Source organism: Rhyacophila brunnea, unplaced genomic scaffold (assembly GCF_057557595.1).
Source record: "Rhyacophila brunnea isolate RB1 unplaced genomic scaffold, BYU_Rbru_1.0 scaffold_10, whole genome shotgun sequence".
Taxonomy (NCBI): Eukaryota; Metazoa; Arthropoda; class Insecta; order Trichoptera; family Rhyacophilidae; genus Rhyacophila; species Rhyacophila brunnea.
Window position 1 is genome coordinate 41202049 of NW_028232752.1, and position 17589 is coordinate 41219637.

Below are 17589 nucleotides of genomic sequence, written 5' to 3' on the forward strand. Positions count from 1 at the left end.
CATTCTTTACATTAGTGAGTCTATATTTTGTGACTGGGAAGACATATTTTCAGGCCAAGTTGCAGTAATATACAGAAGGGCTATGCCGGTCACCGTGTATCGACAAATTCACTGCGCGAGTGCCCGCCGGCGCTGTACAACTCTAAGGTTGTCTTCTTTGCCGGTCACCGGTGACCCCCATGGCCCTCTTAACGTAATCCAACGCCGGTCACCGGTGACCCCCATGGCGGTCAACGTGTTAAATGTGGTAATTAAAAAGTAATTAACAGGTCAGCAGTGATTGCGTTAATTTTTGAAGTTTGTGTTCGTTGTGTGGATAATACATAATATTTTAAAAAGATTAAATTAAATTTCTTCACCAATTTGTATATATTTTTATATCTTTCTTTTATTACACTTTAACATTGTAAGATAAAATATCTACGACCACACAATAATTTACCTGATATTTTTCCAGTATATATTTCAAAGAAATGCGACTACTAATGACAGCTTGATTGAACAAAAGAGAATCGAGAAACGTTCTTTCTACTGACGTACATAAGTAGATGAATAAAGGCAGAGAACAACTGTTGTGGAGTTCTATTTTATACATTGTACTTATTGTCATAATTCTTATAGATATCGGCCATATTTAATTGTTACTTTCTTCTTTCTTGTGTCCTCATAAAATAATGATATGTAATATTGAACACAACACATTTTTTACCTATTCAATTTTGTTGTTCGTTCCATGGATACTTTGATAATGCTATCTCTGCTTTCATCCAATTTGGAAGCTAGAAATTAAATTTTAAAATATTTTAGAAAGTAATTAATTACCTGGGCCTGAAGGCCCTGTGGTCATTTAGAGCCTCACGGGTACAACTCTATTGGATGACCACCGAGTGACATACAAGTCCATACACCAGCTCGGTGCACTTCCTCTTTATCCGTTGGTTTCTCTTGTAGTATTTCTGTATTGACTAAATTATATTGTGGTCAACCAATGTGTGTTAAGAGAAATTAAAAAATATCAAGTAGCCCAACGAGCTACGGTAAAGTGCACGTTGCAAGGCATAACGTGGAAGACCACAAAAGAAACCAATGAAAATCCTTATTCAGTAGAATCTCACTAATCCAGCACTATCTGAAGATCTTTTAGTTTTGTGTAGATTATGGAAGATAGTTATAAGGTAAGAAAATAATCATTGATAAGATATTATTTTGATAGATATAATTAATCAACATAATGCTGACCTATTTTTCAAATTCATGTGTTGAAAATAGTGTTTTCACATGTTTAGTTCACAATTTTTCATAATTAATATATTCTGTTAATCCAGTTTTACATTGTGCAGAATTTTTAAGATTCAAGTTGATAATTGAGTTTAATACTCCCTAAAAGTTTCTACCTAAGCTTGTACAATGCCGCCCATTACGATGACTTAACCCGACCACAAATCGCAGATTGTATGCAGTCCAAGCGAATATTTCAGTGATGGTTTGGCCATGGTTATATTACGCGGGGGATGTGGAAATGTCGCCTGTCCGGCAGTCTCCAGCACGATCAATCGATGAGCGTGCGACATCTTCGCATCTCCATGCGTAATGTCCCCATCTCCGAACCTTCGCTAAGAAAATAGTTAAAATAAAAATAGTTAAAGCTAAAATGTTCGCCTAGGATTCTACTTTCAATGATTTGTGGTTATGTCTAGTCACCGTAATGTCAGGCCTAAAAGTTCTACTTACCGGTCCCATTGTATCAAAATCATTAGTATTTTCATTTCCTGGCAACTCTTCTGAACTGACCATTTCTTTCTGTCGCAATTTAGCTAATGGCACTGTGGTCTGCACAAGTATCAATATGCTATGTTGTAGAGGGTAAATTCCATCTAATGTTAATACCGATCCACTGTCTATTTGATCAATTGATGAGTAAAGGCTAGAATTTTAAGAGAAACAGTTAGTCATTTTGGTTCATAGATGATGTTCAATATCTCTAAGGCTGCTCGCACACAACATTCACTTGTGTATGCAACAGGTTACAAATTGGGTGTTCATTGCACGAAGGGTCTGGTTAAGAGGAATGCATGCGAGAAATACCGGTGTCCCACAGTGAAAACAATGATATATGCGCGTCACTCCAATAAGAAGAATACATTTGGAGAAATGTCAGATGAAGCAGACACTACTTACCGTCCCGACACACCAAAGAATTTTGAATATAAATAGAAGGAGGAATGTTATTTCTGTTTTGACATTTTAAATAATTTAGCAAAACGCATGAAGCATAGTTTGATAAATTCCACAAATATTAATATTGCTCAGTTGGCATTCCGATTTTATGACACACGGAATGGCTGTAATTTTTTTAATTGCCGCTGTGATTACTTCCTCGGCTGCAGATATAAACAGTTTTACATCAATTTTACAAGATTTTTCAACTAAATAATAATGCCAAAGTGTAGCATTATTAGCTGTTTATCTACTCATCGTGGTGGATTGTCTTTTTATATGCCCTGAAAGTTATGCAAATAAATGTCATTGCAGTAGTATGAAGTTCTCTAGAAAATATGATCTTGCAATACGAAGTCACTTTTCTTGACCATGTCTGATCTTAATATGATCATAAATTATGTGCCTCCGCAGAGTGGTAGAAACAGATTTTTTGTTTTTACAAGAAATGGATGTTAGCCACTTTCTCAACCTATTAGGTCTATACTCTGACTCCAAGCGAAAATTGAAAAACAATATGTGTATTTTGCCAGACCCGGGATTCGAACCTGGCAACCACGACATTATGAGCAAACGCGTAAGACGGTCGGCTATCATGGGAAGTCACTTTTAGGTAACTTAATTAGTGGACCAATGGTCCTTTTTTTCTTTCAATTTCATACATTTAGCCTCCATCTCCATAGAAGAAGGTTTTTTTTCAACATCTTTGCAACACGCAATTTCCGTGCATATATTCTTCATGTCTAGACACATGTAATGAAAACCTGGCCTTGTATCAGTGATTCGATTTTTTTTATGGAAAAAACCTTTGAAATATTTTGTAAAATCTCAGGGAACTCCTACGTGTTTGACATGTAAAAAAAATTACAAATGAATTTACCAAAACAGGAATTTGGGTATACGGCAACAGAAGCAAATATTCTTCCACATGGCAGGCATTATTATGATGATAATCAGTTAAAATTAATAAGTATAGGTTTCAACAAACCCTATGAGTGTAATGGGTTTCACTATGGTCTCTGGTAAATATGTTGACATGAGATAGCTGGTAAATAAACTTGTGGTACTGCCATTCAGTTGATCCAACTGTAAATAAAAAGTAGTTAATATCTCTAGGAGCATTTATAAAAAAATGATGATTACTTACGATACAATAATAGGTCATAGGTACTTAATTCATTAAATTTAACATGACACCTCGACATTCAGAACATGACAACGAATAAATTTAGAATAATAATAATTGTGATATATCAAGTACCTAAATAGAAAGTATTCAACTATGTACATTACAATTAATAATTTGTGACACAATGCACGTAAAGATATGGAGAATTATGGTATCAGATAGAAAACGTGTTATTGAAAATGATATATCTCTGATTATGTATCTTTTTAAGATTATGCTCGATTCAAATTAAAGTAATTTTTGGACTGCATAATCAAAGTGAAAATGTTTAAAAATCAACATACTAGCATTTAAATAAGAAATTAGTGTATTATCCAACAGATTTTAGTATAATTATTATAGGTATTGTTATGTTGAGACTAGCCTACGAAGTGAATAAATACATGTCCATGGATGCATATAATAAAACAATCAATTTAGAGATTATGTGAAATCAATTACAAATTTTATAATAATTCACTTAGTGCATTCATTCTTTATAATAAACAGTTCCATAATATTATAAGAAAATCATTTCCATATTTTTCAAATATATTCAGCTTTTTTTTGTTTAACATTTTAAAATCTGGGTGGCCTTTTGTTTTGAATTTATGGTCCATGTTATGCACCCATAGGAAGAACACACTGGTTAAACACCTTATTCTTCAGAGATAGTGGAAGATCGCTCAAGAATATTTTATTCATTGTAAAGTAATTTTATTATTACAGTAGAACAGTGGCGAAGGGTGGAGGTAGGCTGTTATTAAGATTCAACATAAGAATATAAGATTAAGATCAAAGAATACAATGTGTAGATAGTGTTTGTTAGTTTTTAAAATTCAATTAAACCCTGTATAATCCAAGCCATAGTAGATAATAATCAAAAAATATTCATTTGTTATGTTACGAGATGGCTGCGCGACAAGCGTCGGCCTATAATGTCGTGGATCCTAGGATCGAATCCTGGGTCTGGCAAGTACATATCCTCGTTAAGATAATATGAAAACCTCGTATCGAAAAATGTTAAAATGTTCAGGAGGATGAAAAAACAGTTTTGCTCAAAATTTTCTTTAAGAACATGATCAAAGTTGTTTTAGAAGATGATTAATTAATCAAGTGGGGCACTTTGTACAGTTTGGATTTGGTTTGTGGCTTATAGATTTGGCAGTATTTAACTTAGAAAATGAGTTGCGAGTTTTTTTATTCCAATGTAAGATTTTTATTGAGTAACGAGGTTTCAATGTTCATAATAAATACAGTTATATATTTTATTATCTTTGAAAAGAAAACACATTTTGGACATTTGATTTATTTAATAATCTTTAAAAATGAGATGAAAAAAATAATGAAACAATAAAATAATTATTCAAATTTTAAAAACTTATATTAAGTAAGATTGTTTAAGATACGAGTATTACAACTTATAAAAAAATATAATTTTGATATACGAGTTTGTGATTTTTGTCAATATCTCCGTAACTGTAAATAAATACCACATACAAGTTAGACAGCTTAATAGCTCATCAAATTGAGTATAAAATAAGTAAAAAACCAAAATCGTGAAATTTTAAGTTACGAGGTTTTCATATCTTAACGACGATATATTGTTTTTCAATTTGTGTCTGAGTCTATGGACCTAATAGGTTGAGCAAGTGGCTAACATCCATTTCTCATAAAAACAAAATCGATTAATACAAAACCTCCACTCTGTAGAGGCCCATATTATGATCTTATTAGGATCGGACATGTTTTAAAAAGAAAAATATCGAAAATTATACCAATTTCCAAAGCGCTTGTACAATATGCTGAATTTTATAGTACAAAAAAATTGGCCATATTACCACCAGACTGGTACCATAGAAAATCAAATGAGTTATATATTTAAAATAAGCTACCTTTGCTAGAGAGCTATGTTGAGACCACACGCCACTTGAATTCTGACTATCTTTGGAGCTTGTACCATTTTCTGGTAAACCATATCTTGTACCCCATATAAGAATACAGTTATCAGCAGTGCCAACTATTGTATATGTTGGTCCGCATTTCACCATCTTTAAAATTCAAAATACATCTAATTAATAATAAGATTTTGTTATTGGAAAAATACACAATACTTAAAAAAGAAAGCTAAGTAGACTTGATCTCGAAAGTGTATGCGTACCATTATTTCAACTTCATCCAAGTCTTGAATTCTAGTTGGAGAAAAATATGAAGATGTGCTCTCAGACAAAGACACGAATGATTCGGGAGGGCAACCTGTAAGATATATTGCAGTTCTGCCATTGGGCAGTTTCACTGCTACTGCGGCATTAATTACACCTATACTGCAGTCAACAACATGACCAGGTATCCCCACAATCTCTTTCTGAAATATGATAAAAATTATTTAACATCACTGAAATATGTGTCCATTGTAAATCCCGATGGCCCTCGTGGTCCAGTGCGCAAGGTACTGGGCTCTCGCCCGAGGGCTCCAAGTCCGATTCCTGGTGGAGTCACAATACATTTATGAGATTTTCTCAAAAAAAATAAATATATATTTTCAGTGGAACCTCAATTTTACGTGCCTGGAACTCACGTTTTCCCACAATTTGCAGGTAGTTTCTGCAGTCTCATTGTATTTTAGAAATCCCTGTTTCTATTATCCGAAATATACGTCTGAAATATTAAAACTTATATCATCATCATCATCATCATCATCAGCCTGAATCTATCCACTGCTGGATGAAGGCCTCTTCAAGTTGCTTCCACTTCTTTCGGTCCTGTGCATTGCGTTGCCACGTACTTCCGCAGAACTTTATCATTTCATCGATCCAGCGGCCTCTAGGTCTACCTTGTCGACGGTTTGTACTTCTTGGATACCACTGGATGACTAGATTTGTCCAACGATTGTCTCTTCTTCGAGCTATGTGTCCAGCCCATCTCCATCTAAGGCTTTTAATAAACTCTATTACATCGCAAACCCTTGTCTGCTTCCTTATCCACTCATTCCTCTTTTTGTTCTTTCGCGTTATGCCCAGCATGCACCTCTCCGTACCACGTTGTGCTACTCTAAGTTTCTGGATCTCTCTTTTACTTAGGGTCCATGTTTCACACGCATATGTCATCACGGGAAGCACACACTGGTTGAACACTTTGCGCTTTAGGCACAGTGGAAGGTCACTTTTGAAGATATTATTCAAGCGGCCAAAAGCACTCCAGCCTAGCTTTACTCTGCGAACAATTTCATCAAATATAATTCCATCTATAGACACTTGTTGTCCCAGATAGATGTAGCTTTTCACCTGTTCGAGCTGAGTGCCATTGATGAGGATCTCTTTTTGGCCTGCAAAGCAGTTGAACATGACTTTCGTCTTCGTTACATTTATTTTCAAACCTACTTATATATATATATATATATATATATATATATATAACAAAACTTATATATTAAAATTTATATTCCAATTATTTATTTCAACACATTCAATCCAATGCATGGCATCTTGTGGGCGTGTTCTATTTATAGATATCATGACTGTAGTGCCCAAAATTAAGGTTATACAACGCGTTGAAGTTTATTAGGTTTTTTGTTTATGCTCATTCTAATGTCTCGGCAAAGGAAAACATTGTCAGTTCAAACAAGGGAAACATTCTCGAAAAGGTGAAATCACACATTGACATGATATGCTCCAAACCAATTTATATGATTTTTAATATAAAATAAATTGATTTGTTATAAATTTTCAACACCCCCAATTTCTGGTTTCCCTTTATTTACATTTTTTATCAGTCCTTACAAACATAAAATCGGGGTTTCACTGTAATTACTACATACATCATTGGCGAGGGGTGGAGGTAGGCTGTTAAGATTCGACATAAATAGTGCACACTAAACTTGTTAGTTAAATGTATTTGTTTTCATTGAACTAGGACTACAATAATCTGTAGATAGAGTTTGTTAGTTTTTAAAATTCAATTAAACCCTGCCTTATCCAGGCCATAGTAGATAAATTCAAAAAATATTTTATAGATAAAAGAATATTTTTAATCGATTATAGATAGGTATAGGCAGAGCTTGATGAATTTAAAAAAAACTACTCAACACCATCTGTAATAATATGTATTTTTAGTTCAACAAAAACCAATAAGTATGACTGAAAAAGTGTGCACTATTTTCGTCAGACCGCCCATATCATACCTAAATTATTATGGTTTGGGTCAGGGAGGGTTTAATTGAATTTTAAAAACTAACTAGCACCATCTGTAAATTGTATTCATAGTTCAATGAAAACAAATAAATATAACTGACAAAGTTTAGTGTGCACTATTTATGTCGAATCTTAACAGCCTACCTCCACCATTCGCCACTGACATACATTGACGATTTTTAACACGAAACATGTTCAACTTAAACTGAAACGAAACATTCACATTTTAATACAAATCAGCAGTGCCTGTGAAAGGACAGTCCATGTCTTTTATTATTACATAATAAAAGATATATTTAATAATAAAAGATAGGCAGCCAAATACACCAATCCATCATTATTTAGAATATTATTTTAAATGAGCAATCTTAACGAATTGCAAACAGTGGATGAATAATGTCAAAACAGGCAACCATATTTCAATGTGCCAAGAATATTAATATTTCTATGACTGCTAATTCAACTAAACGATTTTCTGTAATTGGGTATAGTCCAAAATCTTTGGATATATCAGATATACAGATTCTGTATCAGTTATGAAATAAAGATTAGGTATTATTCACAATTACCAAACTTGTAACAATATCAAAATCAAGTGATTGCGTCCTTTGAGTAAAATTAGCTTCCTCCATTAGAGCAAGGCGATTATTTTTATTCCATCCGCAGGACAAAATGGTACCTCTCGAAGTTACTGCCATTGTTGCTTGCATTCCGCAGTAGACAGATATCACATTTAGTCCAAATGGTACAAAAACTTTAGTCGGTGTACAGCTGGAATTAAATACAGGTATATTAAAATTATAATTGATCTAGCTATAGTATTATTCTATTTTAATGGTTTTTAGCGACCTTGATTTCGATTTTGTTTGTGAGCAGTTCTCTCCGCATGCCTCTCTATATAAAGTGGCCGCTTTCCAATTCAGTGCCCCCAGCACAGAGTCACGGCAGCCATCGTTAGCTCTATCTAATCAGCGAATTATTACGATTGTCCGACATTACTCTCTTTGCTCATTTATTGCCATCTACAGTGCACATGATGCAGCCATTGCAATTTTCTACTCTTAATGCATTGCACCGCACAAAATGGAGTGAAATAATGCCATAGTGATACTACATAAGCTATCACTGGATGAGCAAATTAATCTATCAAATATAACCATCGAAAGATCTTCATAATATTGGGTGTATTATGGATTATGTTTATTCCCATAATCATATTAACTTCATTATTATATTTGTGCGTACGACTGTACACAACAATATCTTGCAGTAGTGAAGGGTGGAAGTAGGCTGTTCCATAAGATCCGCCACAAATAGTGCACATTAAACTTTGTCAGTCATACGTATTTGTTTTTATTGAATTAAGACTACAATTTACAAATGGTGTTGGTTAGTTTTTAAAAATCAATTAAACCCTGATTAAACCAAACCATGATAGTTTTGATATATTTCGGGTTATACGACAAACTTGTGCACACTTTTTCATTCATACTTATTGGTTTTCGTTTGATTTAGAATACATATTACATATTATATTGTTGCTTCATTTTTTAAATTCATTAAGTCCTGCCTAACCACACCATAATATATAATAAATATTAGTCTATCTATAAAATATTCAAAGTTATGTATGATTTAATTGCATAATTTAAGATATTTTATAGACAGATGAGTATTTTTTGACTATTATCTATTAATTTGGCTTGGTTTCGCAGGGTTTAATTGAATTTTGAAAACTAACCAAGACCATCTGTAAATTGTAGTCTTATTTCAATGGAAACAAAAACATATGACTGACAAACTTATTGTGCACTATTTATGGCATATCTATCTACCCACTGATATCTTGTATTATAATTTTATTTAATGCTAACCTGTTGTTGGTAGTTTTGAGTCCAGTTTGCCCCTTATTTCCACTTCCCCAAGAATAAATCTGACCATTATTTTCCAAGGCAACCATATGATCTGATCCACAGCATACAGAAATCATCAAGTGTCCGTATAGTGTTTCTAAATAACACAATAAACACTTAACATATAAATTACCAAGCGTAGTGTTTTCAGTGAAGCAAAGCCTCAAAAGAAAGCAAAATGTTATTCATTTGTCTTAGATTTTTACACGAGGACGAAAAATATTATTGCCACAAACCCCAGAATTACCTTCTCTTTTTACCTTATACTGTGGCATAGCTAGAAATAATATTGGGTCTATGCAAAAATCACGCAAGGACCCCCTCAGTGTTTCAAAAAAATGTGTCCAAACTCACAGGCGAGAGCTTTTTTGGTTATCCTTTCAATTTTGTTTCACTCCCATCTAATCCGGCTTTTCTACTCAATTTCTCTCCATTCAAAATCAATGCCAAGAGGTTAAGATTTCCTTCCTTTTTTTTCAAATTTCCGTACGATTTATTTATAATTTATATTTTTGGGAACAATTTAATACATGGGTACTATTCGAAACAAAACGCATTAACAGTTGTAGAACTGTTATTTAAGGCCCATTGTCCGGCTGGACCCCAATGCTTTGCTAATTCCAGCCATGAGATAATTACGCCACTGCATTAGGTATACAAGAACGAATAAAGGTAGGTACGCATTGTGATATGCACAACACTGACAACATGGTTACTATATTATTTAATTGTACGGGTTTTTGAAATGTATTTGCTATTTTAATTCATCGGTCACTTAACTTTAGACAATTCAATAATTGAGATTTGGTGTGTGGTTGTCATAAAAATTGCAATTATATACGTATTGGAGACAAATGGTGCTCTAATATGATATTATTACCAACAGATTTAGGCAGAGCACAATTGCTCCAGTTACCCTGACCTAAACATCCCAGAGATCCTTCTCCACATGTAAAAATATTTCCATCTTGAGTCAAAAATACTGAAAAATTGTCGCCAGCTTCTGCCCTGTAACAAAAATATTGAAATTTCAAAGTGTTTCTAAAAAAATATGAATAGGTACCTAATATTAATTTATCCAAAACAGCGGTCAGTTATTAGAAATAACTCGAATATTGTATAATTAACCAAAAACTTTGTTTTAAAACCATTATAATGGAGATCTATTATATAAAGCCAGTTCAATCAATAATTAAGTAATATTTTTTATTATAATAATACTAAATTCTGAATCCTCCATGGGTCTATTTCCTTGATAGCATATATCATAATAATTGTGTACCTATGTCATGGCCGCCACATCCTGAAGCGGGCCCATAGGCCAGGATCTTTGGCGGGTCCCCTACCTATTGCTAGGATTAAAGATAGTGTGACGGTTTACAGTAGCATTTTCCAAATGGTGTTTCAGGTAAAATTAAGGGAATTCAGTGTATCTTTAACGATTTTTTTGTATTAGAAAGTGTATAGAGCAAATGTATGAAGTGTATTTATCTCGCTTATCTGGTCGAACCGCCACCCCGGGCCCCCCATTAGCCCGGGCCCCCAGCCCTAATAATTCTCATTGCGTTGATATTTTTCTAGAGCAATGATAAATTTCAAATAATGTTGTACTTATGTAAATTAAAAAAATATATAATTCCTTTTCATATGTAGACTTACTGAAATATTTTGTGTATTTATAATAAAATAATTATTAATAATATGATGCACAGTAAATACAAATAATTTATACCTATATGGACTTCCGTGTATTATCTATAGGTGAACTATTGCTTAGTGGTATTTCTACATTACGTGTTAGAACATAAAACACGGAAGTCCATTCATTTATTAATTCTAAATGATTTGGTCTTTCTATCCATACTATGGTCACAAATAAATTGAATTATGAATGATACCGTTTACAGACCCTAATTATTATAGTTATTAAAAAAGTTATAGAGTTTCAATCATTTAACCTACACAAAAATCACTCTCCTGAACAAAAGTCCAAACATGACTTCCGTGGTTTAATCCTCTAATGTATTGATATTATTTATATAAGGTGTTACATATATAAGATAATATTATTATATAAGGCTTGGCTAATGTTTATACTGTCTATGGTCACTATTGCCGACAGTGTTTAGATGACTGCTGCTGTATTAAGTTGTTTTGCTCGATTCCCTTTTCATTTTTGTTTTTTACCTGAACTAATGAATCTTATTTACAATGTGATATAATATTTACAGCAACATCTATAATTGGAACAGTTGAGCACTTCATTACAAAATTATTTTCAGTAGGTAACATTTTCAAGAAATATTTTACTACAATACGATAGTCATGAAAAACAAGCGAACACAATCTTTCCAATTTAGAAAATTCGTATTTTTAAAAGCGTAATTGCTTGACTCACATAATGATATTTTTATTTAATAGAGCATCTACCGATAGTGGATAATGTCTCCAAGGTTGAGTACCTCCATGGCCGAGCTGGCCTCTTAAATCTTCTCCCCACGTAAATACCAATCCCTCTATAAAACGAAAAATGAAATTAACAACTAACATCAGTAATTCAACCTTTTTGAATTAATTAGACATTTTAAAACTAATTAGGATTTCATGACGCACCAAAATTGTTAAATTAAAAAGTATTGCTTGAAATAGTAACACACTCACACTTATTATAGTTTTTTGCAAACATTTCACAACACACTGGTTGAGAATATAATTTAATTATATTGAATTATAATTTAATCATTAAATTATAATCTTATTAAAAATAGTCTTGAAAACCTCAGAAAGAAAATAAATGATCCTAGAAAAAAAGTTAGACCAAGTGGGATTCAAACTCACATCTTTCAATGTTCAAGTGAATGCTTATAATATCCTTTCAGTCACCAAACTGTGTATGAATCGTGTGTATTAATCCTAACAACAATGTTAACCGAGGTCGAAAATGCCACCGATAGAAGGGTTGCCAGCATTTGTGATTAATCAAGATACATAAATTATAGTACGAGTACTCACATGATTACCTTTATACATACGAGTTTTATATTATATAGATAATTTAACAATTTAACAATTTATTACCACAATATATTTACCATTTGTGATGACAATGAAGTGATTTTTTCCTGTGGCCACGTGTACCACACAGGCTTTAGGAGGTAACTGAATTGGGTTTATATCAACGTTGCTCTCAAATGACTTTACTTGATATAAAACTGATCTGCAAGATACAAATAAATGAAATTTCAATCTAAATATTTATTAACGAATTGTATCTATTACGTACTATTCACCAGATATAAAATATATTTTACATGCTATGCTCACATAATAAGCTTTATGAAGGAAAACCAATTAATAGTTTAGAATAACTAGAGATAAATAAAAATATTAACAACCATAGCCCGTCCTAGCATGCGCGTAAGACTCCTAAGTGCGAATATTACATTCTCCTCCAAAAATCGGTAGCCCTAACTTGCTTAGCAGTGTGAAAAATTTATTTAAAAGGTATTTTTTTAAAAACCTTCATTATTAATAATACATAATTTGAAAACACCTCAGAAACATACATATTAAAAAAATCTTGAAAAAAATTTGGTGCCGGGCCGGACTTAATCCCACATCCATCGGATTCCAGCCTACGTGTTTCACTAATTTAGCCACATGCACCCTACCTGAATTTTAGTAAATTTTAGAGGTGCTTCCAAATTATGTATGTTCAGGGCTCGAAATGGATTGGCGCACACCGGAATGCAGCTCCGATATGTCAAATCTCTGATATTATCGCTCTGTCTAGTGGAAAAATTAAATATTATTCCAGTTCATGAATTATTAAAAAGTAATTAAATTCACTTAAGTCCTTTATTTATATATTATTATATTTAAGGTCTATCGAAACTTGTACAAACATAGTAAAAAAATAATACTTATGACATGTCATAAACCCCGATATTCATCTAGGGCGCTGACAACATTTGCAGGGCCTAATCGTATGTGCCACAAGTTGAAATTAATTGTTATTTGAGCTTGGTAGGTAGGTATATAACAAAAAAATAATTATAACTTATTTTTTTATAATATTTTAATATTTATCGAGCGATCCGGTTCATAAAATTAAACAATAAAGAATGTTGCATTCCTAAATCTTGTGAATTATTCATTGAATAAAAAGAATAGTTTATCAATGGTATCTATGTGGTGAATGCCAAGCCAAGCATAGATACATTTCATAAATTATTAAGATTTACCAGCAAATAAACATTGAATGTGATGAAAAAATGTAATATTTGATATTGTTTCTTAAATCTTTATTTTATTGTTCGGTTTGTAATTTTACTGCAAATTTATTGTATAAAATTAATATTTCATAACCTGGGACCCAAATATGCATTGAAAGAAGCGGTGCAGTAATGGTTAGATTTCAGTTGGGTACTACGTAGATAGTTAAGGTAGAAATTTTCACAATTTTTCAGATCTAATTAAGCTAAATGAACTACCTTTTCGTATGGATACCTTCTAAGAAGGCTACTTTTGAACCCGACATATGAACAAATTTTTCAACATATTTATATCCATTTGAACCGAGAGCCATTAATATCTCTGGAATTCTCTCCTCGTTCACTTCAAGAGCTGACGGTCTGCATTCTGGATTTTGTGCCAACAGTTCTCTCACCAAGTCATTTAACTTCTTCGAATATCCACTCGGAATAGGTTTAAAATCTCCCTAAAAAGTAAAATTAGCTCGATTGAATGAAGTCTGTATTTATATTATATTTTCAGATGAATATAAGCAATAAGCATACAAATAAGATATACCTTCATTATTTTATTAACCAAAGCGGGAAGACTCGAAGCCTGAAATGTTCTATGCAGGCAGCACATTTCATATAGTATGCACCCCATAGCCCAAATATCAGATTTCTCATCATAATCTCTTCCCTCGCACTGAAAGAAAGAAAACATTGCTTGCAATAAAATTATTTTAAGCACTGATACTCTTATCCAGGACACACCAGAGGAGGGGCCTTTTTTACCTGATCCTTGTGACTAATGTCACAGGTATTACATCATATTATATATTTTTTATATTATCTGGTTGCATATCATAATATTGTCTATGATGTGCCTCTTGGCTGTTGGAAGTGTTTGAGATAAATGAGACAAAAATCAAGGGGAGTACCGACTTAATCATAATTCTCTCAATACAAACTAATTGATATTGACAAGAGTAGGCGTTACATATTATTCTTACCATTTCAGGACTAATATAGTATGGTGTCCCCAGAACAGTTTGCGCTTGAGCATTCGTTGTAAGAATTTTTGATATCCCAAAATCTCCAATTTTTATACAACCATCGGAATTCATAAACACATTGGCAGTTTTCAAATCCCTGATAAAAATAGATTAATATTATTAGTTCTCAATTTTTAGATTTTTATTTTACAATGTTCACATCATAATGTAAACGTGCTACACGAGACGCGGCAGTGCCAGGATATACATTATACAATGCGGATACATATTATTATTATTCACGATTACAAAATGTATATTTTTTAAATTAAATTATAACAGCAAAGTACATTAATAATTATACTATCGCAGGTTGTTGAAACGTGTATTGAAGGTGATTTAAAGATTGTTATAGGTAAAACAGACGCTCGTTTACAAATTGATAATATAAATTTTATTAAATTCTGATGCTTCTTTCCAAATTGTTAAATGTCATTAAATATGCATTAATCGCATCAAGCCAAGCATGTCTGGAAATCTGAGAAAATATGGCAAAAAAAAATAACAAATGGTCCCAGCGACCACCACAAAAAAATTAACTCGAGAATAATCAATCAGAAAATATTTAATTGTATTGTACAATTTAGTTTCGCCACTGATTATAATTAAAATTAATAATAATAATTGAGAGATTTCCTGAATATAACCTACCTATGAAGAATATTATTAGAGTGCATGTGAACAATGGCGTCAGATATTTGGTGCAACATTGTAAGAATTTCTCTCTCTGGAATATTTTTTTCTTGACTTGTGAGCATTTGCGCAAGTGTTCCTCCATCAGCATACTCCATTTCAATCATAAGAACACCCTGGTGCTCAAAACTGCCCCCGTATCTTAAATACAAGTAGTTTTCCAATATTTAACGTTTTGTAATTATTATTTGGTAGATACATATTATTATCTACCTACTTAACAACAACGAAATAAATACAAGTACCTATTCATAATTCCTTGATATAAGTGTTAGGAATCAATCTACACACATCTCAATCTACAGGAAACCAATCTTGAGTATTAACTACAATCCGGTAGGTCAATTCTTTATGAAGCATCATAAACTGTTTTGTTCTCTTGCCTCCTTTAAAACAAGTTCCTCCTCAAAAAATTAATAGATAGCTGTGTAAATTTATTATTGTCTATTTCAGACTATTTATTGATTGACATTTATCAGCTGAATTGAACTCGATAGCCAGTGGTATTGGTGGTAATCTAGATTCTAGAAGATGACTTCTCCCTTCGGATGTTTTTTCATCCACGGCCGCCAACCAATTTTGGGACTCTAGGTTATATAACTCCAGGTTCTATACATATAGCTCTAGGTGTTTTATGGTCTATAACTATATAGTAAATGCAGCCCTAGTTGTTAGCAAACCTTGCTTACATGGTGGAGTATTATATTTAAATCGCAATATAGCTCGAATCGTAAAACGACGCCAATACCGATCAGACAAAATACAAAGATAAAATATATCTTCCATAATAGTAAACATCCTTACGCGATTATATTTGGATGATGCAGAGAAGACAAAACTTCCACTTCATTGAGAGCCATTTGTCTCTCAGCCGGAGTTAAATCGTGCGTGTTTATTTCTTTTATCACCACCATCTGATTTGTCCTTCTCTTTCGGTACAATACTGCTATTCCAAACGCACCTATGAAAATCAATTCAATAGTAAGAATATACGTGACTAGGTATCTACTAAAACTTCGTCACCTAAAGTTAAATTGTAAGGTCACAAAATTTGGAGTGTCTTGTAACCAATTTAATAATATGTCATTGCTTGTAACAGACTTCTGGATCAAAGTTCCATCTAATATTTGTGCTGATATCAACAATTGATATTGATATTATTAAATCATACATAATATAAGTACGTTAATTAGTACATTTGAGAATTTATAGTTCTATATTTTAATCTGTTAGCTTAGATACTGATAAAAAAACATCACAAGTTTACGACATACCTAACATAGGTATCTACTTATTGTAAACTGCAATATTATGAAACGACAAAAATAGGGCATTCCCCTGTTCCCAGCTTATTTTCCAAGGAAAGATCAACGGTAGGTAGGTATGCGTAGCCGAGAAAGACGCGGTTTCATAGCTTTAAAACGCATGTCGTCAGTACGAGTGCAGCTCCACCGCACAGCTCCAAATAACAGACAGCAAAATTGAACAACATGGTCCTTATTGTGGCTGACCTTTCGATAGGTGATGGTACATCAAAAATAAGAATGTAAGTAGGTATGTATTATGTAAAAATTAAACCCAGGTAAGTAGTTAGTTATGCACAATGTGTCATATTACCTAATATATTATATTAGGTAGGTACCTATATAAAACATTAAAATGAAAATAATATTGAATAATTTAAAAAATCTATATTTTTTACCTTTCCCGACAGTTCGAATTTTGTCGTAATCTTCCATTTTCCTAGTGGATTTTTTAATCCTTCAACAATAAAACGAATGAAGATCGTCAGGTCTCTACCTAAGACGAATCTGAAATAATGTTAATTTTTATTATCCAACGTGAATCTGTGACATTACTTTAATTTTAATAGTAGGTACTAGATAAGTGTTCCCAAATTATCTATACGCACTCTAGGTTCCCAACGTTATTATTTGGAAGAACCCTAATAAAATTTTAGAAAAACATTTTGTAAAATTTCTGGGTTTTTTTTTAATGACAAACATTTTCATTTTAAATCTGGCTTAAAAACCGTTGCATTAATACATTTATGATTAAATTGTAATATTTTTTTAAACACTCATATGTACTTTATTGATTTGTATCGTTCAATAATAA

The 17589-nt window shown here is 32.5% G+C and overlaps 2 protein-coding genes across 2 annotated transcripts; both read right to left on the bottom strand.

The window, feature by feature from the left end:
* Nucleotides 1–347: 347 nt before the first annotated feature.
* LOC147079206 (uncharacterized) lies at nt 348–6291 on the bottom strand. The gene is made up of 5 exons (XM_085954230.1): nt 5547–6291; nt 5281–5436; nt 3206–3303; nt 1732–1924; nt 348–779 (listed from the first exon to the last, which is right to left on the bottom strand). The coding sequence occupies exons 1-5, from the start codon at nt 5547–5549 to the stop codon at nt 714–716; spliced, it is 516 nt and encodes a 171-aa protein (XP_085810356.1). The 5' UTR covers nt 5550–6291; the 3' UTR covers nt 348–713.
* A 330-nt stretch (nt 6292–6621) lies between these two features.
* Nucleotides 6622–17283, bottom strand: LOC147079207 (serine/threonine-protein kinase Nek8-like). The gene is made up of 12 exons (XM_085954160.1): nt 17174–17283; nt 16276–16432; nt 15430–15612; nt 14737–14875; nt 14301–14429; nt 13982–14208; nt 12581–12705; nt 11887–12004; nt 10369–10496; nt 9450–9585; nt 8145–8346; nt 6622–6710 (listed from the first exon to the last, which is right to left on the bottom strand). Exons 1-12 carry the CDS (start codon nt 17208–17210, stop codon nt 6666–6668), a joined length of 1626 nt encoding a protein of 541 aa, XP_085810286.1. The 5' UTR covers nt 17211–17283; the 3' UTR covers nt 6622–6665.
* Nucleotides 17284–17589: the final 306 nt, after the last annotated feature.